Source organism: Odocoileus virginianus, chromosome 3 (genome assembly GCF_023699985.2).
Source record: "Odocoileus virginianus isolate 20LAN1187 ecotype Illinois chromosome 3, Ovbor_1.2, whole genome shotgun sequence".
Lineage (NCBI taxonomy): Eukaryota > Metazoa > Chordata > Mammalia > Artiodactyla > Cervidae > Odocoileus > Odocoileus virginianus.
In genome coordinates this window covers 21,823,456-21,847,438 of record NC_069676.1, presented here as the reverse complement: position 1 = coordinate 21,847,438, position 23,983 = coordinate 21,823,456, and the positions used below count along the sequence as shown (strand labels likewise).

The following is a 23,983-nucleotide window of genomic DNA, read 5'->3' as shown; positions in this document are numbered from 1 at the left end:
TTATTTACTCACTATGGACTTCTAAAATCCACTGCTGGATGCAAGAGCCTTAAATTAAATTATGACCTGTACTTTTTATAAACTCACTCATTCAAGATACTATACAATGGGTTGAAAAAGGTGATATCTAACTTTTCTTGGTTCTTATAAAATATCCTGAAATTTAATAAAAAATAGGCATGAGGAAAAAGACAAGGTCCCCTAATCTCTCCTGTTTATTCTATAATGATAGTGTGGCTAAAAAGAAAACATATATATATTCACTGTATATACCTGTATTTACATGCATACATATGTATCATATTTGTATTGATCAGTATGCATAATATTTATATATCGACACAAGAAAGTAGCACAATAAATTCTGTAAATGTTCTGAAATCCATTTGTCTTTTTATTATTAAAAAAATGAGCTTTAAAACTTAGTAGAACTGGATATAGTGGGTAAAATAAAGTGTATTCTTTAGATTAACTTCACCTGTTTTTGCTTTTCAAACTGTGGGTTCTAGAGAAGTTTTAATTGTATATGTGGATCATATTATATTTCTTTTCAACAGCAGTGATCTGTAGGACAGGAAAAGAAACCAAGTAACTAACAGAGTTTGAAAATTAAACCAGAGGAAAGACGGCATGTACATTTTAACTTTTTAAGATAGTAAATTTTAAGTTGAAGTTTATTAGTATTTTAGGAGAGTAGCTAAAGGAGAAAATTAAAATAAAAAATCTTTTTAGAATAAATTCAGATTGGTGATTAGAAGCTCTCTGAAGATCTTGAAGCTCACTGCCTAATCATAGACAACTACGGGAAAAAAAACAAATCCTCATATCACAAACAGTGCTTCTTTACTTGTAAGAGCTTGATTGGATGTTTTGCTTATGTCTAAGAGACTGTCATTCGAGCCCCAGGAGGCAGAGAAGATAGGCAAGTGTTAATTCTGAAATGGTCACCTCTTAATCCTTTCATAAGTGACAGCCGGAGTTTCATTGCTTCTTCTCAGAGTACATTGATGATTCGAACAGGTGAATCATGTCTTAGATAAAGCTTTAGGAAATAAAACCAGAATGCATGCTGATCTTAAAATGTTTTCTTTAAACTTTTTATTATGAAGAATATCATATCTACCCAGAGATAATCACCCCAGTCCCAGTAATCATCAATACTTTGTCATTCAGTCCCTTCCTGCCCCCTCACCCTCCACACTGCCATCCACTTAGCACTACCCTCAATCTGATATTATTTGAATTCCAGACATCATACTAGTAAATCTATAAATACCTCAGTATATATTCCTGAAAACTAAGAACTTCTCTTAAAAAACATAGTCACAATACCATTTATCATACACAAAAAAGAAATTAACAATTCCTTAGTAGCATTAAGTACTGTCAATATAAAAAAAATAACTATAACATTTTCATGTTGATTAGCTAAATGCAGATCAATAGTAACTTTAAAACTTACGGTTTTATAATGTACTCTAAAAAATTACCTTTTCATGTTTCAGTATATGAGCTTCTATCATCCCCTCACATGCTGATTTCTGAGGAAATAAAAATATAAATGGTTATCTTACTACGTCTCTATGTTTATAATCTTCATTGGCAATGTTAATACTATTTTACAACACAATCTGTCCCTTAGAAATAAACTGAATTACATTATGATTATTAACCACTAGATGCCAGAATTGCTTCATGTAAATGAAATCAGCTTAGTCTTGATCCGTCAGGAAAAAAATGATAACATTCTAAATATCACGTAAAATACTAAATCAAAGTATCTTTGCTTACACCTTGTAACAGAAGCATGTATTGAACCATATATTTAAATATTTACCTTTAACTTTTGTAACTGATCAGACTATCTCGCTGTTCAGTTGCTCAGTTGTGTCCGACTCTTTGTGACCCCATGGACTGTCCCTCACCATCTCTGGAAGTTTGCCCAAGTTCATGTCGACTGCCTCAGTGATGCCATCCAGCCATCTCAGCCTCTGAAAGTGAAAGTTGCTGAGTTGTGTCCAACTCTTTGCGACACCATGGACTTTATGGTCTGACGCTCACTTCAAAAAGATTGAGACAGAAGGAGAAGAGGGTGTCAGAGGATGAGATGGCTGGATGCCATCCTCCTTTTAAATTCACTTGGACCTTTGTCTGTGATTTTGAAGTTCTCACTAATTCTTTCCAATCAGTTAAAACCTTCAGAACAGTCTGCTGAAGGGCTCTAGGTGTACCAGACTTGGTTTCAGGGTGGTTGACATAGTGTCGTTCCAAAGCCAGGGACACACCCCTGTGAGAATTCTGCTTCAGTGAATCTAGATGGTCCCTTAGGCCCTAACAACTTCAGCATGGAGAAGGAGGCAAATGATTCGTGTGTTACAATAGTCAAATATGGACATGCCTGAAACTGTTAAAGGATTTGGAGAAGACAGAGGATCAGTTTTGTACCTTTTGCCTGTTATCTATTTTTTCAAAATCTACTATTGGGGTGCTTCATAGGGATTTCTAATCAGGTGATTCACAAATGTATGTATTGAAACATTATTCTTTAAATCAGAATAGTAATCCTATCAGACATTTTTAGCCAGAAATATTGTACGTTGACCTACAACCTACGTTGTATTCTTTCTTCCGACCTGGCTATATTTTAATATGCATTTATTATGTTTATTTGTCTTCAGTGAGAACAAGTTTCTATACAAAGTTGTCACTTTTCATCCTGCTTATCTAAATACATTTTTTTCTTAAATTATTTCTAGAACATATTACTTTATTTTTAATAAAAAACTTAGTCCTTGGTAGATAGTTCCCAGAAAATTATCTACCCTAAAAATCATGTATCTTCAAAATTAAAGTGAGCATGAGAAAATTACTTCACTCACTTTGGGAAATAACAATAAATAGCTAGAGGAATCTCAATAAATATGAAATTAAACTCATATAACAAACTTACCCAGTGCTTCTACTTATTACAAGTGAGGAAGAGGTGCAGACACTATGGAAAGAAGGAAAGAACACTCTTTTTCTTCTGTTTCAAAGTCATGGGGTGATTTCAACAATGTTTTAAATGTCTTCCCTGAGTCCACTTTTGTTTCCCCTCTGTTCTTTTCCCCATGAGAGCTACAGTGGTCTTGCAAAACATAAATAAAAACCAAATCACCACTTAACACCTTCACTGTCACTCAGAATAAAAGAAATTCTTTTCAAATGTCTTCCAGGCTCAGAATATACACTGTCCAATATAGTAGAACTAGTTACATGTATCTACTGAACATTTGAAATGTAGTTAGCTTGAACTGACATGTGCTCTAAGTGTAAAAAATTCAATAGATTTGGAAAACAGAACTGGTTAAAAAATAATGTAAATTTTCACAATAAAAATTTAATACTGATTACTTGTTGCCATAATATACTGTATATATTAAGTTGAATGAAATGTGTTAATAGAATTAATTTCACTTTTAAAAACTGTAGCTACACAAAAAATTTAATTGTGTTTATAGCTCACATTATAATTCTACTGAACAACACTAGCTTAAATAGCAAGTCACCAACTCCCTTCCATTTTCAACTTATATTGGTCTCTTTGCTGTTCTAAAATTTACCATGTATATCTCAGGCCTTTGTGTTGACTATTCTGTCTTCCTGGACAGTCTTCTCTTGGATATACTTATAGTTAGTTTCCTCACTTTCTTTTGTTCTCTGCTAAACTTATCAGAAAGAACGTCTCTGACCAATACATTTAAAAAGGCCTCATCTGACACAAGTGCTCATCCACTACTCTATTTTTTTCAAAATAATTATTACCTGGCATATTATATGTAGAGGGGTATGTGTGTGTGTGTAATCTCTCCTTAATAGAATATAATCCCCACAAATTCAAGGCCTTTGACTGTTTTGTTTGCTGTTTCTTTAGAGTAGTGTCTAGCTTATTGTAGACAATAAATAAATATTTGTTAAATAAAAAGTGGGACATCATTAAAAATAAGCAAGGTGATATCAAAAAGATTTTATTATGAAGGGTTAGAAAATTAAAACAAACATTTCCTAAGTGCCTAAGTGAACTAGACAGTGCTAAGTATTTACATAAAATATCTTAATAAATCCCCACAGAAATGTACTTACATTCAGATGAGAAATCTGAAGCTCAAATAATTTAAATAATTTTCCCAAGGTCACTGAGCCAGTGTGGAACATCATTTCAATTCTTTTCATTTTATTTCAGTATCTAAAAATGAATTCTCTGGCTCCCAGACTGAATTAGATGATCTTGTCAATACCCTCTGAGTGTGCTACACTTTCCCTTCATGTCAATTGTCAACACAGTAATTCATTTTGTATTGTGGTATTTAATGTCTGTCTTCTTCATGGCACTGTAAACTTCAGATAGGTGGCAGTGAGTATCTTGTGACATTTCCGTGTCTAGAGCCTCCCACTTTGTCTAGTGCTTAGTTTCCTACACACAGATATTGAATAAATGAAGTTCACTTTATCCCAAAATAGTATAAAATTTGACAAGTAATTTATCTGGGTCTGATGAGAAGTAATGATTTTTTAGATCGACCACATGAACCACATCCAGTGGAAGGATGACCAGCTGGATATCCTGGTGTGTTGGTGGACTCTTTGTTCTTCACAATGGACCACAGGTAGGGGGACACTAAATATTCTGAATTTCCTCTTGAAATGTGCTGTCCAACATGGCAACCCCCTAGTCACATGGAGCTACTTAAATCAATATTAATAATAAATAAAATTGAAAATTCCTTTGCCCAACCATTTTAGCCAAATGCTCATTGGCATTTGGCTGCCTTATTGGACAGCACAGATAAAGAAAATTCCATTGTAGGAGAGTTCTATAGAACAGCACTGCTTTAGAAAGCTTAAAATGTCCTTGGGAAGATGTAGTTTTAAATCAGAAGGGGCCTGTTTGTTTGATTAGTTTCGCATTCTAACGTTAAACTTCGAGAAAGAGTTCAGTGATCTGTATTCCCATGTGTTTCTGGGCAAGACCTAGACATGGAAAAGGAGCTTCATTGTCCAGCAGATGAAACATTTGGTCAGACGTGCTCCTGCACAGCCAGTGACTGGTGTGGAAAGAACCACCCCTCCAAGGGCTCCAGGCAGGCCTACTGTTCCAAGGACGCTGCCAGCACCTTGCTGGATCCAGCCCTATGTCTAGTGCCATTCAATACCATCCCTTTGCATTTGATGTACAAAACAGAAGACTGAAATTTGGAGAACAGGAAAGGGCTTGGGATGCCAAATATACCTCAGACTGTAGTTAGAGTCACAATTTCTAGAGAGAAAGCTTTTAAATGTTCCCTTCCTCCAAATGTCAGGTATCTTCAGGTGATTTCTTCATGATGTAACTTTTAAGCCATTTTGGCCAACACAGGTTAACCTTTTTTTGAGATTCTGTTGCTGGAGATTTTCCCTCCCTAATTGGCGAGGTAAAACATTGTCTGTCATTGCCTTAGTAAAGAAAATGCTTTATAGACACAAATAAACATCCTATTTTCTGTGGCTCAGACGGTAAAGCATCTGACTACAATGCAGGAGACCTGGCTTCAGTCCCTGGGTTGGGAAGATCTCCTGGAGAAGGAAATGGCAACCCACTCCAGTGGTCTTGCCTAGAAAATCCCATAGAGGTAGGAACCTGGTAGGCTACAGTCCATGGGGTCACAAAGAGTCGGACACAACTGAGCGACTTCACTTTCACTTTAAGTTCTGGGGTGGGGGGATGAGAATTTTCTTAGTTTCAATCTTCTGGGTGATGGCTCTGTTATTTGTTCACATTTCTCCATCATGTGCTAATCCTTCTCAGCTAGTCTTAAGTTCTAGCCATGAAACCAAAGGAGAGCTGAGGAGTGGACACTAGGCAGCCTCACATGCCCCAACTCCAGGTGGGGAAGGTGGAATGTTTATTGTCTTTGGGGATTAAGCCCCCAACCACTGTGACCTCCCCTAGCCTTTCCGGGTAGGTATTTCTAGTCCCTCCGAGATTTTCTTAGGAGTGATAATGGTGCTTCTGTGCATGGCTGGGGAGTGGCTTTGAAAGTGGTGAAGGATGCAGGTAGGGACTGGCGAGTTTGTAAGGCTGGGTGGAGAGGTGCTAGGGTGGGACAGATGGTTTCCCGAGCAGTGAGCGGGATAAGGAGAGAGCAGACACGAAGTGGCAGCCGCGAGACTAAAGCGAAAGGACCGAAAAACGCGAAGACCCGAGCCTGGGCGGGGCAGAACGGGGAAGGGTCACGCCGGGACTTACCCGGCTGCGGGCCGGGGGAGAAGGGAGGGGAGGGAGATGCGGGCGCTCGCCCGGGGATCTGGGACCCGAGCTCAGCCGATGAGGTCAGTGGAGCCGACGCGCTGGGAGGGGGGCGACGGAGCCCCCGGACGCGGGTGTGCTGCGAGGCCGGGCGGAGGGGCGGGACGGGACGGGAAATGGGACGGCGAACTAGGACCCGGGGAGGAGGCACGAGGGGGCGTTGGCGCTGAAAGCTGGAGGCGGCCCGACCGGGATCGTTTCCTTCCGGAGAGGAGGCCGGCTCCGGACCGAGGCGCTGGCGGGGGGCGTCCAAGGGCGGGTAACGGGGAAATACCGCGGCCGCGCTTCCCCGCGGCTGGCAGTGGCGGTGCTCGTGGCTCCTCCTCCGGGCCAGTCCGGGGCTTGGCGGCGGCGGGGTGGGGAGCGAGGGCGGGGGTTCGGGAAGGAGGGAGGGGGAGGGACCAGCCGCGCCAGTGACAGGGTGGCAGCCTAGGAGCGGACGCGTTGCCGCCGCCGCCGCCGCTCCACCTCCTCGTCCTCCTGCAGCTCCTCTCGCTGCCGCCGCCGCCGCCTCCGCCGGGAGAAGTTTCACTCCCGACCCTCGCTCGGAACCCGGACCCGGAGCGGAGCGGGGAGCTCGGCGGGCAGCTGCAACGCGCTGCCGGCTAGGCGCCGGGAACGCTCCGACCCCGATCGGGCGTCGGAGCCTGGGCAGCCGGCAGCGGCCGGGGCTGGGGGCGTGGAGGCGGAGGAGGGGTGGGTGTGAACCCGGAGCCCCGCGCGCAGCGCCGCAGCCACTCAGCCAGCGTCCGCGCCCCGGGCAGCCGCGATGGCCGTGCGCTCCCGCCGCCCGTGGATGAGCGTGGCACTGGGGCTGGTGCTGGGCTTCACCGCTGCGTCCTGGCTCATCGCCCCCAGAGTGGCCGAGCTGAGCGAGAGGAAGAGACGCGGTTCCAGCCTTTGCTCCTACTACGGCCGCTCGGCCGCTGGCCCCGGCGCACAGCAGCCGCTCCCCGAGCCTCATGCCCGGCAATGGCCAGGGCAGTCGCCGCCCCCAGCGCGCCAGGAGCTCCGGGGGCCGCAGCTGCCTGAAGCAGCGCCCGGGGTAACCAGTTTTCGGAGCAGCCCTTGGCAGCAGCCACCTCCGCTGCAGCAGCGGCGGCGAGGACGCGAGCCCGAAGGCGCGACGGGGCTCCCCGGAGCCCCGGTGGCTGAAGGGGAACCAGAGGAAGAGGATGGGGGCGCGGCTGGGCACCGGAGAGGCGGCCGGCCGGGGAGTAGCCACAACGGCAGCGGGGACGGGGGCGCCGCTGCCTCTAGCTCGCGACCCCGCGATTTCTTGTACGTGGGGGTGATGACCGCGCAGAAGTACCTGGGCAGCCGCGCGCTGGCAGCGCAGCGGACTTGGGCGCGCTTCATTCCCGGCCGCGTGGAGTTCTTTTCCAGCCAGCAGCCCCCCAACGCTGGAGTTGGCCAGCCCCCACCACCTCTGCCTGTCATCGCGCTGCCTGGGGTGGACGACTCCTACCCTCCCCAGAAAAAGTCCTTCATGATGATCAAGTACATGCACGACCACTACCTGGACAAGTATGAGTGGTTCATGCGCGCCGACGACGATGTCTACATTAAAGGTGACCTCCCAGCGCCGGCTGTCCCGCCTCCCCGCCTCCTTTCTCTGCAGCCAGCCCCAATCCCTGCCCAGCCCGGATCCCTGCCCAGCCCCTGTCTTGCTTCTCTGCCTGCACGTGCTCCGGGCTCCTGCAGCCCCCAGCAGGTCGCCCCCACCTCTCGCCTCCGCCCACCATTCCAACTCCGCTCCTCCCCCTCTGCTGCGGGTCTGGACCCTCCTCAGACCCGCCTGGCTTTTTTCCGCTCTCCTCACTCTTGCTGCTCTGGTTTCCGCCCATCGCTTGCTGCTACTCCTTACCGTGTAGGAAGGTGAGGAAAAGGACCTCGGGGTTAAACCTGAGGCTCTTCCCATCCTGCCCTGCCAGGTGCTGGCAGTTTCCCACGTTGGCCCAGAGGGGCGTGTCCTCCGTGGAGAAAAGGAGGATGCAGGATGCCGCGAGAGCCAGACGGGCGACCGGTGATCTTCGTTATTCCCCTACCCTTTTGTTTTAACTAAATCTAGTTTAGTTTCGGAACTGGTGAGATCGAGGAATCATCCTGGTTGTCCCAAACCCTTTTCTGTGCGTTTCCTTCCCTTTCGCGCCACCCGCCGCGCATTGGGGGTCCTTGGGGCACCCCAGCCACCCCAGCGGGCAGCTCCTTCCAGCCCCCACAGTGGAGCAGCAAGCCTATCCCCACCCCTTGGCAACAGCTCAGTAAACCCCAGAGGGGATGACTGTATTGACAGGAATTAGTGGTGGGGGGAAAGGGGACGGCGCACGCGGATTATCCTGACTCTAGGAGCTCCAGGCTGCACCACACTCCCGGGTGTGCATCCCTTCCAGTCTGTCTCGGTGGTTGCGGCGTGAAGCAGCGGCTGGAAGTCCTTCCCCAAACCGCGCGCAGCCCCAGCACGAAAAAACTTTGTCAGTTTTAAAAGAGGCGCCGTCCTTCACCCTGAGTGTGAGTGGCTCTGGCCAGAGATCGCTAAACTCAGCGGAAGAATGTTCCTTAGAGCAGGAGGAAATCTTTCCAGCCCTGTTCTTTGCAGAGAGGTGCACAAGGGAAGTAGCAGGCTTGTATTGAAGGAGGTGTTTCTTTCCACATTTCCTAGCTTCTTGGTCAAAGGGGGGCAGCCCTTACTCAGTTTACCCCACTCTGTTTGCAGCCTCATTGCTTTCTCCGGATTCAGGCAGCAGCATTTACATAACTCTTTTAGCAAACAAATAACAAACAGACACATTTTGACACAAGGACTGAATGTAGAGTTAGTAACTAGAGATTTCCTGGGTTTAGATTGAGAGGAATGAAATCCTTAGGGCTGGTTGGCAGAGGAAATACTGATAATTAGATATGAAAATAAAGAACTGAATAATTTGATACGAAAATTTAAAAGAAATTGCATTCCTGGTGAACCCACTCTCATAGGTAGATATGAAATATGTAGATATCTTTATCTATAATTGATAGATCCACTGTCTTACAGTCCCCATGTCTTTTGTGCCTCATTAAAATCACAAAGGTTTCCTGGCAGAAGTTTGCCACACTCTGCAATTTCCAAAATGCATTAACACCATCCATATCATATATTTTAATGAAAGACTGTCCTTAAGAACACTGAAATGCCATATGCTTTTCATTTCTATTAAGAATGAAATGTATTTTGTATCAAGAACCCAATAATAGCTAAAACTCATTGAGCTCCAAGGGGGCGTGGCATTGTATCAAGATAATGACTGCAGATTCTGTGCTCATCAAAATGAGAGTAGAAATGCTGATTGGGAAAATAAAGATGACAACTACTTATTCCAGCATATCACTTTGTAGAGTACCTAATGCTTTGAAACTGTTTTAGCTACAGAACCTTATTTTAAGATTGTTTTTCTTGATGAGCTTGCAAACTTATAAACCAATGGTATTATATAAATTTCAACAAATGTTAATTTTCTTCCAAAAGGGTGCTTTCCAAAGTTCCAAAGTGTTATATTTCAAGACAAGTTTGATAATCTCACTCCTTCCCAGACTCCCTTTCTCTCTCTCTCTATATATATATATATCTATGTATGTATATATGTACACACAACCATCTACATCTTTTGGGTTGTTTATGGCTTGAGTTTAATTAAGGATGAAACAGTAAACAGAGTCAATTATCAGGAAAAAATAATTACTGGGTGTCAATGATCTTCCTATCAGAGCTAAATATTGATATTTAATGTGTTTCTGAGAATTTTATAATCACTACTTCATACATGTTAAAAAAACCCTGTCTTTATTCTCAGCATTATTTAAGCTTTAAAAAAATCCGATGACTGTTAGACTTACTAAGGTTTTTCATTGATTAGAAGGTTGATAAAATCTAATTTTAATTTAACACCTATGAATTAGTATTTTTTAAATAATGAAATATTCAAAGAGGTTTTTCTTTTTTTCAATTGTATGAGACTTTTCAAGAGTTTATACACAATATTTCCCTTACTTGGTGTGTTATAAATGATTATGAGATTATGAAAAGGAGTGATTGTTGGTTTTTTCTTTGTAGGTGATAAGCTGGAGGAATTTCTTAGGTCACTGGATAGCAGCAAGCCCCTCTACCTGGGCCAGACTGGCCTGGGGAATATTGAAGAACTCGGAAAGCTGGGGCTGGAGCCTGGGGAGAACTTCTGCATGGGAGGACCTGGCATGATCTTCAGTCGTGAGGTTCTTAGGAGGATGGTGCCACATATTGGTGAATGCCTCAGAGAAATGTACACGACTCATGAGGACGTGGAAGTAGGAAGATGTGTTCGACGTTTCGGTGGGACTCAATGTGTCTGGTCTTATGAGGTAAGACTTGAGCTGTGAGGAAAATGTTCCCATTTTACAGGTAGGTGACAATTTACAGTCTGGGTCAGTGATTCTATGTATTTATTCTCTTTGTGTCTTTGTATCTGCTTGAAAATGATAGCAACAGCCAGTGATGGACACAAGGGCTATTGTGGGAGAGGCTGTTCTTAGGGCTAAGGTGTGTCTGAGGTTTTCTTATTAGCGTGACCCATAACTTTAAGCAGCATCTTACATGTAGTCATATCTCTTGAAGAGGCTATTTTCTATATATTTGCTTTATTGGTGTTTAAATACATTTCCTGTCTCTAACAAGAGGACTAATTTTATGCTGTTGGACTATAGCTTTAGCATTTTGTCCTTTGTTGTCATTTTGGTTAGGTATGTGATTGCATCTCTTTGTTTGCAAATAATTCAACTCTGAAATTTCTTGGAAGATGCTTATATGGAAATTTAACATGCAGTGTTTTTAAAGCATAGAAAAAGTTAACTTATAATGTTTTATCACTTTTAATAGATTTATTCACAACATTTTAAATGGCATGACTCTCTGGTAAAACAGTTCTGAAGATAATAAGTAACTGCTTAATATTATGGCTGGTTCTTTACAATTTTTTCTCTACCTTTATTCCATTTTTCTCAGTAGCAGCCATTATTTAAATAATCTTGAGTTTATGAACTGTTGTTTCATTGTAGTAATTAGTTTTACAAAATAATCTGGGGTTTTTTTTTTTTTTTCTTCAGAAATTGGTTTTGACATGAAAAGCAGTTGTATTTAAAATAGTTTTCCTGAAAGTTAATCTGAGTAAAAATTACTTAACACTTAAATAAGGTATTGCAATTTTCAGTATACTTTGGTTTTCAAGTGGTTGGAGTTAAATATGTTTTAGCTACCCAGTGCACACCTCTGTAAATTATAACTTAACTCATGTAGGTATCTTTTCAACTTTTTCACGCTTTCTTAGTTAGAAGAAACATTTTATGAAAACATGTTCCCTGTGAAGTCACTATACCTCAAGATTACACAGTTCCATTCACTTTTCTTTTAGAAGTGTAATCCTACTTTTCTTAATTTAGCTTTTTTAAAATGATTCATGATATCTACACTATGGGAAGTATTTCTTATATTTATTACAGAGAGTAAGTATTAATAACAACCAGTTACTTGGAATATGCACTATGCAAATTTAAAATTAGTATATACCTCATTCCTTTTATTGATAGAAATAGTAATTTTCTTTTATAAAACTGACTAATGACTACTTTTATAATAAAGATACAGGTAAGTACATTATAGTTGAAAAATAGGTAATTTGGAATAAATTCAATGAAAAAGATTTATCTCTATTTAATATAAAACTAGCAGGAAGGGAGAATGAATATTTAACATGAAAATCTCAGGTGATTTTAGTTTACATGAAAATATCATTTTGTAGATGTTGACTCTGTATGGATGAGTAAAAAAATCATCCATATTTTAAATAAAAGGTGGAAAATTATTGTGTTTTATCTGATACTGTATTGCCTTAATATCACACAGACAGTTTTAAAAAACCTTTTGTTTCATGTCCTTCCATTTGAGTTTTCATTGATTCTGCTATGAAGGTGCAGTCCTCACAAAGCAGTCTACCCATTCATGATCCAGGACAGTAAAATATGCTCAGGTGACATACATGCTCAAGAATTGACTTAGTATTTTATTTATAATATAGGTATTTGTTCACTTAAAAGGTAATTATCATAGATCTGTACCCTCTCTATTGGAATAAGTGGAATCTTAGGTATTTTAATTAATTGACATAAGAGAAGAGACAGAGGGGATGCCAAGCCTTGTTGAGTGTAACTTCATGACCACCATATTAACATTAACGTTTGATAATACATTTGAATTTTAGACTGACAATTGTCCATCACTATGGTCAGAATCTATTTTAAAAAATAGTTTCTATATTTTTTCCTAGCTTTACAAATCATTATTTTCTAAAGAAATATTGTTTCAGAATGTTGACTTGATGTTTTGCTAAGCAATTGTATAGAATTTACTTTATTTTCGGATTTCAGTCTTTAAAGGAGCAGTTTAAACAACATATATTTTAGAGCTGGCATTGATTTAATCCTAACTCTGACTCTAACCCAAACCACAACTCTGTCTTATTTAAAGGAATGATGGAAACTTTCATTACCAAGGAATATATTAAACAGTATCTGTTAATAAATTTAATAATGATAAGTATACAATTAAGTTATATCTAAGTGTTTTAAAATTAGGGTGTATTCTACATTTAGTAGATACCTGAGTAGGTGGCCTGGGACACAGCAAAATTAGAACTTTCCAGTTTGGATTTTAGATTACTTGAAATGTCCAACTATGCTATTGTTCACATTATATTAAAAAATTAATTTATCCCATTCTATTGGCATTCACATAAAAGTGAGATTTCACATCCAGTCACAGAATAAACTGTGAAATTGCTCTGTAATTTTGTTGCCATATTTCTTTTAAAAGAACCATCTGCAAAAAAGGCTTCTTAAAAGTTTGAATTTTCTTTGCTGAACTTTTGATGGATTTCAGAATTTTGTTTGACCTTTCCTCCTCATAAAAGTTCTTGCGAAGTTTAGAGGACTGTTACAGAAACATGTTCACACTTTCTGAGTCTGAATGAATGAAACATGATGGAATGTTGTCTTTTTTATACTGTTTATTTATTTTTGGCTCTGCTGGGCCTTTCCGCTGCGTGGGCTTTCCTTTAGTTGTGAGAGTGGGGGCTACTCTCTAGTTGAAGTGCACAGGCTTCTCATTGCGGTAGCTTTTATTGTTGCAAAGCATGGGCTGTCGGGTGCTTAGACTTCAGGAGTTGAGGCTCTTGGGCTCCAGAGCACGCGTTCAGTAGTTGTGGTGCTCCGCTTAGTTACTCTGTGGCTTGTGGGATCATCGCTGACCAGGGATCGAACCCATGTCTCCTGTATTGGCAGGCAAACTCCTCACCTCTGAGCCACTAGGGAAGCCTGAATATTTAAAAAAATGATAAACAGGCTTATAGATCTTGTAGGAAGAGAATTGAGACAAAATATTAAAATTATAGATTGTATAGCGTGTAGCTATTCTTGACTATAAATTACATTTTTTTTTGAAACTCTAGGAAGCGTCTAGTATTCTTTACTGCTCGATTGAAGTCTACTTTCTCTGTATTATATATGCAATTAAGCATAATATTGGCAAGGGGGAGGAGAGAAAAGAAGTCACGGTGGGGAGAGATGGAGGTATAAACTTTAATTTGGATTTGAGTCACTAGTGTACCGCTCATTAGTTTCATTGTCTTTTTAAATTACTTCTCTGAGTCTTGTATAATTCAGTTGAAAGTAGATACTGTAATGGTGTCTGCCTCATAGATTTTGTAGAAGATTAAGTGAATTGATGACATGACCCATGTATAGTTCTATATAGTTTTGACAGTATATATCTGGCACGTAGTAAATTGTCAATAGATGTTACTTATTGTCATAATGCTGAATAGATCATATACTATATTACACATAACACAATTCATCAGTTTTATTTGTTTAATAATTATTAGTCATGAGTGATTCAATTATATCAAAAAAGTCAGACTGGAAATAAATGAAATATTTTTCATTGAAGAATTCAAGTTTGAGGGGTTTTTGTCAAAGAACAAGAATCCAGTATGTTTCTATAATATTTTAGAATTACAAAGAACCCAATATTAGCAAAACATAAAGCATGGAAGACTTTAAGACATGCACTACAAATATTTACTGCAGTCTTTGAACATCCTATTAAATAACTAATCTTAAGGAGATGGTGGAAAATGTTATTTAACAAGTGATATTTAATATATGTATTTAAGGAACCCCATACAGATTAGACTCTATCTACATTACAAATGGAGAAGGAAACGGCAACCCACTCCAGTACTCTTGCTTGGAAAATCCCATGGACGGAGGAGCCTGGTAGGCTACAGTCCATGGGGTCGCAAAGAGTCAGACATGACTGAGCAACTTCACTTACTTACTTACTTACTTACTTACTTACTTACTTACATTATAAAAAAATGACTGTGTGGCTTTCTAGGTTAACCTCCTTTTCTGAGTTTCATTGGAATTTTCAATAGGAAAGGAAATCCGTATCTCATCCTGCAGTCATTTCACAGGACCCACCCAGGAACTTACTCTCAAGGCAACTAGAACCCCATCCTGGAGTTTCCCAGGTATTTCAGGAACTGATATATAGCTTCGGTTCTTCCTCACCATCTGGTCCTGGTGGTCTGGGAAAATGTCTTGCTTGTTGGTCCTTTGATCTGTTTCTTCCTCTGTCATCTCTACCTACTTTTTCTTTCTTCTGTCATTAATGATAAATAAAACAAATTATGAATGCATTTTACTATGCACTGCTCCTCATCAGGTTCTCAGTAAATTAAAGTGCTCATGACAGGCCAACCTTGATATTCCAAGACATCACTCTTAGGGCCCAGGAATGGCTAGGCTTCTTCTGAATAGAGAGGCCTCTGGTTGCTGATGGATCATTAGACTGCTTCTCTCTATACTTGAGACGATTGGAGAGTCAGAATTGAGATTCTTACTTTCCCACCTGGGAGTTAGAAACATCTAGTTTTCAAGGACATATGGCAGATGTTCATAATCAACAGATTTCATGAGTTGCCGTTATACTTATTTATACCTCAAATTGTGTAAGTATAGATGACTAACTGAAGCTTGATCGTGAAAAATCATTCTATGCTTTACACTCTGTGAGTGTTAGAATTTATTGGCATCTACTCTCGGCTAAGTTCACATTTTTGGTTGAGCTGTATCTTGGCTACTGTTTTTCTAGTTATCTGCGCTGCAATCTGGCAGGTTAGGAGGCTGCATATGGCTCTTGAACGTTGTTTGGCATGTAAGTTGTTTTAAGGTTTTTTTAAGTTTTGTTTTTTGATGCTGTTAGCAGAGGCAGGCAGTCTTGTGTCCCTTCCTGTATTGTTTTTGTGCACCAACCTCCCCTTGCACGCTTATTTAACTGCCTGGCCCAGATAGGTATAAAAGTGTTATACTTTGAATCAATAATCCACATGTTGAAATTTCATTAAAATATTCTCCAGGATATGAAGAAATTTGCTAGTGAAAATGAGATGTTTACTTTAAATAGTGTATAGAAGAATTAATTTTTTCAAATTTGGCCATTTAGAGTTGTGCATCATATAATATAGTTACACTTTCTTTGTTATAGGAATTTTTTGGTAAATAACTAGAAAGTTCTCACTGTTGAAAATTTCTTTATACAATTCATATTCATTCTGTGTCTTAGTAGAATTGGAAGTTCCTTTTCTTTGGTTCTGGTTTTAGTAAGATCGCTTATATTAAACCATTAAAATAATTTAATTTCCATAATTCTTCTCCCTGTGAGGGAGTTTTGCATTTCATCTATCTAAGAGTCATTTTCATAATAGTGTGTATTTATCTTTTTAATGTTTGCAGTTAAATGGAGCCAAAGAATATATATCTTTATTTTGTCTAATTAAATGTTGTTTCAAACAAGGCAGAGCTCTATGTTGATAGTAATATTTCTCTGTGGTTTAAAAAACCATTTCTTATGACTAAACAGATTTTTATTAGATTTCTTAAAGAGTTAATTTCATACCAAAGTGTCTTATGTCTTATTTTGGACCCCTAAAGGCTATAAACACCCTAGAAAATTCCATTATTTCACAAAAGGATATATTTTGGCAGAGTTTCCCTGGGCTTCTAATACCAGAGAGCTAACCTATAAAAAATTAAAGTATATATAAGTTCTTTGTAACATAACCATTAAGGATAAAATATGTGCCCCATTCTTATAGGGCTGTTACACATTCTACTTAGCTTCTTTCTCTTACTTATGAGCTTCCTTTTTCTATAATGCTAATTTGACTGCATCATGAACACAGTTTATGCCCCCAAAGTATATTAATATATATGGAAAAGTATAAGTCTGGAATTTTTATCTTAAATTCAGTCTTTCAAAAATCATTTTTTGGTTCTGATTCAGTCATATTTAGTTTTTAACTTCACTAAAAGCAGTAAGCTTCTCACACCTACTCTTCCCACCCCCATTCCACTTGTCAAATGAAATCATCACACACTGATTTTATGAAATCTCTTTCTGCTCCACTGTTTTCTTCATTGTGCAAGATAAAATTACATTCTGAGTTGAAGGAGAAACTTGGTACAGATTTTCCATGTTTTGTAGCCTTAGGTAGTTCATTTTCATTGTTAACTGGTGCCTTACCACCTGAATTATGAAAAATGTGTGCTTTTTAACAGTTATGGAAAATGCTAAGCTGGAAAGATGCATCCATGCAATTTGAAATTAGCTCCATGATAACTAAAATTCTCATATTAGTTTAAAACCTTTGAATACTCTTCCTTCTTAATCAATCAAAAGTATTCTAATTTCCTGAAAAAAATCCAAGTCAGTTTTCTACTTGCACTTCCTTTGTACTGGTTTCCAAAGAGCTATGTGAGAAACATTTATTTCAATCTCTTTTCTATCTAGTGAATTGATGAATTAGGGTTCAACATACAAAGAAATGTAATTTGTCACATAACCATACTGCACTTTACTTTGACTATAGCATGTTACTTCTTTTGCTCAAAATATATTAAGATTAACTTTTAATACAGTGTTTAAACTAAACATAAACTTTATTAAAATTTAAAAAAATCAGTGTCTTGAATCATAGTCATTATTTAATATTATTGAACAATAGGAAAACATGTAAACTGAAAAGTTGAAGGGTTGCAGTTTCTCAGAATTCTAATGAACTCTTCATTTACTGTCCTAGTAAACAGTACTCTAGTTTAGGCTTAACCACAAATAAATCAGTTTGAATCATGATAGACATTTAATGTTACCCTGTCTTTGAAAGGTGTTAGACATTTATAGTACAGTAAGCCTGATACACATTTCTAAATGAACTGAATCAAAGTAATATGTTTATTTTTAAGATTCAGCAGGCATTGTTTTAGAACTAATAAATGAAATAGATATCTTAATTTTTTGAGATTTTAAAATCTTCGCTCACCATTTATTATTTTGAAAGCCATGTCCTTCATTTTTCACAGTCGGTTTCTTTTCATATTCCTTTCTGTTTCTTTCATTTTTATTGTAGACCTATTTATTTATAGAGTACCAGTACCTTAAAAAATTGATGGTTTAAAGAAATATACAAATTAATAAACATAATAAAATAAGGGGGAAAAGGAAGATATGTAGAAAACATTTCTTTTCAAAAAGGAAAAATGCATGTTGAATGCCTTCAGAGAGCCCTCCATGGGTATTTCTTCTTACCTGAATGATATATATTAGGTTGACCAGCAGGAACTTTGATTTATGCACCTTGTTTGGTGGGAACCCAGAGTACCGCCACTGTGTCCTTGATTAAGGGAAGCTCTATGTGATTTGCTCATTAAGAGGAAGGTAGAGATGCCATCTACAAATGGAGGAATAAAACCAGATCATGGACAGATAGTGGACCTCACCTGAGGAGCCCAGGGTCAGGCCCAAAAGAATTCCTAACAACTCAGCCTAGAGTTACCTAGCTTTTGAGCTGATTATTAGAAATGTCTTTTTGTCATGAATTTGATAATTATTATATATAAGTTATATAATTATATGTATTTAAAATTTATCATACAAATTTGAATTTTGACATAAATTTTACATGCATAGATTAAGATTTAAAGATCCACATTTTAATGATGAAATGGTATATTATAATAATCTAATACTCTATTATACAAAAATAAATCTTAAATGAAACAATGACATTTAATATTCATGATGAGTATCTTAAAATGTGAAAAATATATAAGGTTATAATAAATTGAAGTGTTCTGCCTTAGAATTCAATTATCTTACATCTTAAAAGCTAGCACATTTCATTTGCTCAAATAGATCTATTGAGCACTTTTTATCAGCAGTGGGCACACACACCTTCCTTGTCTTTATGGAGCTCCCAGGGAGGGAGGGTCAGTCTTCTAACCAATTTCTGCTTTCATATCTGATATAGAATCGGGTTTCCATCTTTGTCACCCTTCTCAGTCTTTTTCCTTCTAAATCGTGAGCGCTCCAGTTGTGTCCAACAGTGGTACTTGTCTTGGAACTAGAACCAAATGATTCTTATTTATTTTCTTGAGTGAGCATCATCCTCTCTTGTTTGTATTACAGTCTCCTGAAGAGGAGAAAGCTGAAGACATATTTAGCAGTTTTATTGCATACTAATATATCTTAAGTCTGTTATATGGGCTTCCCTCATAGCTCAGCTGGTAAAGAATCCACCTGCAATGCAGGAGACCCCAGTTCGATTCCTGGGTCGGGACGATCCCCTGGAGAAGGGATAGGCGACCCACTCCAGTATTCTTGGGCTTCCCTTGTGGCTCAGCTGGTAAAGAATCCAAATGCAATGCGGGAGACCTGGGTTGGGAAGGTTCCCTGAAGAAGGGAAAGGCTACCCTCTCGTATTCTGGTCTGGAGAGTTCCATTAACCGTATAAACCATGGGGTTGCAAAGAGTCAGACACGACTGAGTGAAGCACAGATCACTAGAATTTTGTTTTTTAATTAAGTCTGGTGCTAAAGTACCTGGGTTCAAACCCCAGCTCTGCCATTCACCAGTGGTAGGACCTTAGTCAGGTTATTTAACTTCTCAGTGCCTTAGTTTCCTCATCTGTCAAGTCGATATAACAGTACTTACCTCAACACTGAGGTGGAGATTAAATGAGTTAATGTATATGACAGCACTCAGAATAATACCTGACAGTGGTAAGCATTCTGTAACTATTAGCTATTTTTGGAGAAATAGATCAGCATACAATAGCACCAGCTTTACAGAGCCGTTGCAAAGAATGATAAGATCAATGTATTGGAAGCTGTTAGAATAATGCTTGACATACAGTAATTCGTGCATAACAACTATCATTAATATTTTTCAATTTGCTATGTTAAGATGCCTTTTTCACCCCATGGGAAGGAAATCATGTTGATTGGAAAGTTTTATTGCCATTGTCTTTTGAAAGATGGCCCTTGCTGTAGTAGGGAGGGTGCTGGTTCAGTGCTACTTTATCCTGATTGCACGATGGGAGCTCTGTGGGGTCTTTGAAAAAATTCTGATGCTGGAACACATCCCTGACTCATTATATCAGAATCTTTGACAAGTGAGTCCAGTAGCATGGATAGTGTTAAAAACATGTGTTTCTCATGTGGCTTATTAATTTTCTGTTTTCAGATATACAGTCCATCCTTAACTATTCCTTGAAAGCTATATTTTTTCCTTTTGTTATATTTCCCCTTTGGGAAAAATCATAGGAGAAGAATCAGCACTTCTGCATTTCTTTCTATGCCTGTTTCTTGTCTGTTCCAAGTGAATATATGAATATATAAAATGAAAATTGTATGTTTTCTCGTGGTCTGATTTTCATGGTTCATATATTACTCTTTTTGTTTTAGAAAAACACAAGATTTAAAACTTAAAAAAAATACATTGTTTATCCATGCAAGGCTTAAGGTGTTTCTGTTTTTATTTATTGCATTTGAATACTATATAGTAATAGAGCTCTTAAAATATAGGTGAAAGGTTTCCATTGAATTATTTGCTTTAACAATGACTTTGAATTAGAGCTCGGCAGGGAAAAAGCTATGAGTGATTTATTTGATTGAGTACAGAAACCGTAACTTAAAGGGATGACTTTAATTTCAGGCTATCATTCTCAAATATTTCCTTGTCCACTGCTCTAGCTGACTGCTGTCATGGAGGGAAGTATGGGGATCACAGGGGCTTCTCAGGGGGTACAGTGGTAAAGAATCCGCCTGCCAATGCAAGAGACGCTTGCATTGGAGACTCAAGTTTGAGTCCTTGGTCAGGATGATCCCCTGGAGCAGAAAACAACATGCTCCACTGTTCTTGCTTGGAAAATTCCACGGACAGAGGAGCCTGATAGGCTACAGCCCATGTGGTCACAAAGAATCAGACATGGCTGAGCACAGCCCAATAGCAGCAGCCTGGGGAACCCAGGACAGAGAAGGCACTGGCACCCCACTCCAGTGCTCTTGCCTGGAAAATCCCATGGATGGTGGAGCCTGGTAGGCTGCAGTCTATGGGGTCACTAAGAGTCGGACACGACTGAGCGTCTTCTCGTTCACTTTTCACTTTCATGCATTGGAGAAGGAAATGGCAACCCACTCCAGTGTTCTTGCCTGGAGAATCCCAGGGACGGGGGAGCCTGGTGGGCTGCCGTCTATGGGGTCGCACAGAGTCGGACATGACTGAAGCAACTTAGCAGCAGCAGCAGCAACAGGGAACACAGGAATGTAAGGGAAGAAGTCCCCAAAGAGAATAGAAAGATGCAGTGCTTCCTCCAAATGAGAGGTCATGTATAGGGACATTGCCAAGTAAGTGTGGATATATGGGAAGTCAAGGGCAGAAGAATAGCATGGTAGTGAATATGATTCAACCATATCTGGTGGCAGGAGACATGAGGCTCCAAAGCTGTTGGTAGAACTTGACTGTGAAGGGCCTTGTGTGACATCCTCAAAAGTTTAGAGTATACCTTGTAGATGAGTGATTCTTAGAGTTAGGGGGGTTGATATCATTGATTTAGACTCGGTTGGTGAGACCATGAATAGTATGTTAAAAATCTTTCTGGGTGATTCTAATGAGCAGTCAGAGTGAAAAATTGGTTCCATAATGGAAAGCTTTGAAGAATTCTTCATATGTAGCCATGATCAGATCACTCCTTAGTGGCCGGAGCATGGAAGGATGGATCGGGGGCTCTTGTATCCAAGGACAGTGAAACAAGACAGTTAGGAGGCTACCGCCCCATACCCAAGTTAGAGATGAGTCTTAATCAAAGAGTCAAAGTGGAAGTGAAGGTGAAGACATGGAATTGAGAGGTAGTGAGGGCAGACAATTGACAGAATAGGTGATTGGTTGTATGTAGGGGGGAATGGGGTTTAAGGCAACGCCTAGGTTTTGGTCTCAGGTGAGGGTAATATCTCTAGAGGGAGGGAGCAATGGAAGCAGGTAGTTTTCAGTGACTGGTTTCTCTGAGGCATGGGCAAAGGAGAAATGAGTTCTATTTTGGGTATATTGAGTCTCACTCATCATTCATTTATTTAGCAAATACTTAAAAAGTAAGGGCCACATAACTTGAACAACTTTCCCAGATTATACAGGCAGGACTATTGCTCTACTGTATCATCAGACTACACAAATGCCTTTTTCTACAACAAGCTTTACTCATAGATTAAGCAGTTATTGTTTAAAAATAAAAAAGAAGAATCAAACCACAGTCATAGAATGAAATAGTTTAGTTTGTTTAAAATTTAATTTGTTAGGTTAGTGACTTATCTTAAAATTATTTAAAATTTAAATTGTAGTTAGTGCTCTGAACAAGTAATATTATAAAATGGCTCAAAAAAAAAAAAAAAAACCTAAAAGCATAAAAATACATACAGTGAAAAATCTTTCAAATTCTGTCTTCCATCTGCCTGGAGATACCTTCCACCTATTAAGTATCCACTCTTTTCTTCCAGAGTTTGACTTGGATGTCAGACAACTGTGTACATACTGTATTCCCCTCAGTCACTAATTTTTGCGTGTCACAAGAGGTAGCCTATAGAAATATTGTTCTGAATGCTGCTTTTTCAGTGAAGAATATTTTTTAGAGTTACTCTTATAAAATCATTTTATAAGGTTTCTGTTTGAAATGGCTTTAGTTCAGTGTCCCATATCTCTTAGATACTTGTCTTCCTTTGTCAAACTGGAGTTTCAGATTTATGAACATATAATTCTGTTTTGTGTCTTAATTAATTGCACTGTAGGTGCTTCTGTTATAGGTAGATTTAGAGCAGGATAATTTTAGATTATTATGTAGCATATAAATCTATCATACCCATATAATTGCTTACACTAAGATTCATGTCTTTACCCCAAGGTTTTTTAAAATTCTGCTCTTCTCATATTTAATGTATAGCTTTCTTGCTTTCCCTGTTTTAAATTAAATATTCTTAAAGATTTACAAAGTTGTAGTCAATCACATTATAGAAAGAATATCTCCCAACTTTGGAAAATCTATAGAGACCCACCACAGTCAAATAACCTTTGTTAATCAGTAGTTGTTCTTCTGACAATATATTTTATAATAGTGTTTGTGAATATTTATTTTCATTGGTGATAAGTGTGTAACTGATGATTACTTTTGCTAGTGTATACACTTGTTACACATACTTTACTGTAATATATATTCAATTGAGTAAATTCTACATATGGACTGTTAAACACTTAGTCAGTTGTAAAAATAATTTCAAGTCCATTTTAACTGATGTTTTTTCATTTAAAGAACATTTAACAGTATACCATAAATTAGTGTTCTGAAACCTAAGCAATATAATAAATGGCATTGTATTAATTGAAATATATATTTATTATAATTATAAGTTATGCGATAAAAAAAGTCATGAAGCAAACCCTATAAATGTAGACATTTATCATGAGGTCCTATAAGTCCCTAATTTAAATAAAGTTTATTTTTCTATCCTTTTTCTTACCTAACTTCTAATTTTCTTAATCTTAACTAAAATTTAACTTTCTGTCCTTTATTTACCTAATATTTCTATGTTTTCTAGAGTTCATAGCATTCAGAGTGTGTTATCATATTTTATTCTCCTTCAGTTCATTTTTAGAATGATTTCTAAGCTTACAAAGTAAGCTTGACCTAATAATCTGGACACATTATGAAATTTGATTGTACTTTTCTTGTAAAACTTAATTGCCAGATTAAGAGAGAAAATATGACATTTCTGTTTGACATTTTTAATAAAGGGTCACATGGAGTGGGTTTTGTGTTCATAGATGCAAATAGAATCCTAGCAAGAACTTTCAAAATACTCAAGGCTTGTAAAACTTAAATCTCAGTTGAATTAGACCAAAGTTCCGTTTTGTCAAATACATCATTTTGAAGAATCACTTGAAACAGTTGATAATGGGTGTACTTGATTTTTACAAAATTTGACAGACAGTTGTAAAATGTGTATGAAAATAGCAGAAGATCTGTTCCATTGCTTTCCTTTCCAGGTGTTACTGTTTAGCAATTATCAGTTTTATGTAAAGTATGTAAGTAATAATACTGACAGTTCCTGCTTATGTAAAACATTTATGCTTTTATTTTTTAAAAAGCTCCCACTTTCATCTTATTCTTTGTCTAGAGGTAGATTTGTGATTGAAAACACTATGTGAAA

General features: G+C 38.7%; 1 protein-coding gene and 1 long non-coding RNA gene across 7 annotated transcripts in view; one reads left to right on the top strand and one right to left on the bottom strand.

Annotated features, from left to right (window-relative positions):
• Positions 1-824: 824 nt before the first annotated feature.
• LOC139034343 (uncharacterized) lies at positions 825-8,881 on the bottom strand. 6 transcript variants are annotated; one of them, XR_011486774.1, is made up of 5 exons: positions 8,193-8,881; positions 2,951-2,992; positions 1,838-1,991; positions 1,491-1,541; positions 825-1,042 (listed from the first exon to the last, which is right to left on the bottom strand). It is a non-coding gene; the product is annotated as an uncharacterized lncRNA (long non-coding RNA). The 6 variants fall into 6 exon arrangements; XR_011486776.1 differs by lacking the exon at positions 8,193-8,881 and adding an exon at positions 7,845-7,944; XR_011486773.1 differs by lacking the exon at positions 8,193-8,881 and adding an exon at positions 7,638-7,727.
• CHSY3 (chondroitin sulfate synthase 3) overlaps positions 6,735-23,983 on the top strand; it is a 283,312-nt gene continuing 266,063 nt past the window's right edge. Inside the window, exons 1-2 of the mRNA XM_070465070.1 lie at positions 6,735-7,896; positions 10,416-10,699. Of these exons, the coding sequence (XP_070321171.1) occupies positions 7,095-7,896; positions 10,416-10,699 (1,086 nt within the window). The 5' untranslated portion in view covers positions 6,735-7,094. The remainder of the gene's footprint in view (positions 7,897-10,415; positions 10,700-23,983) is intronic.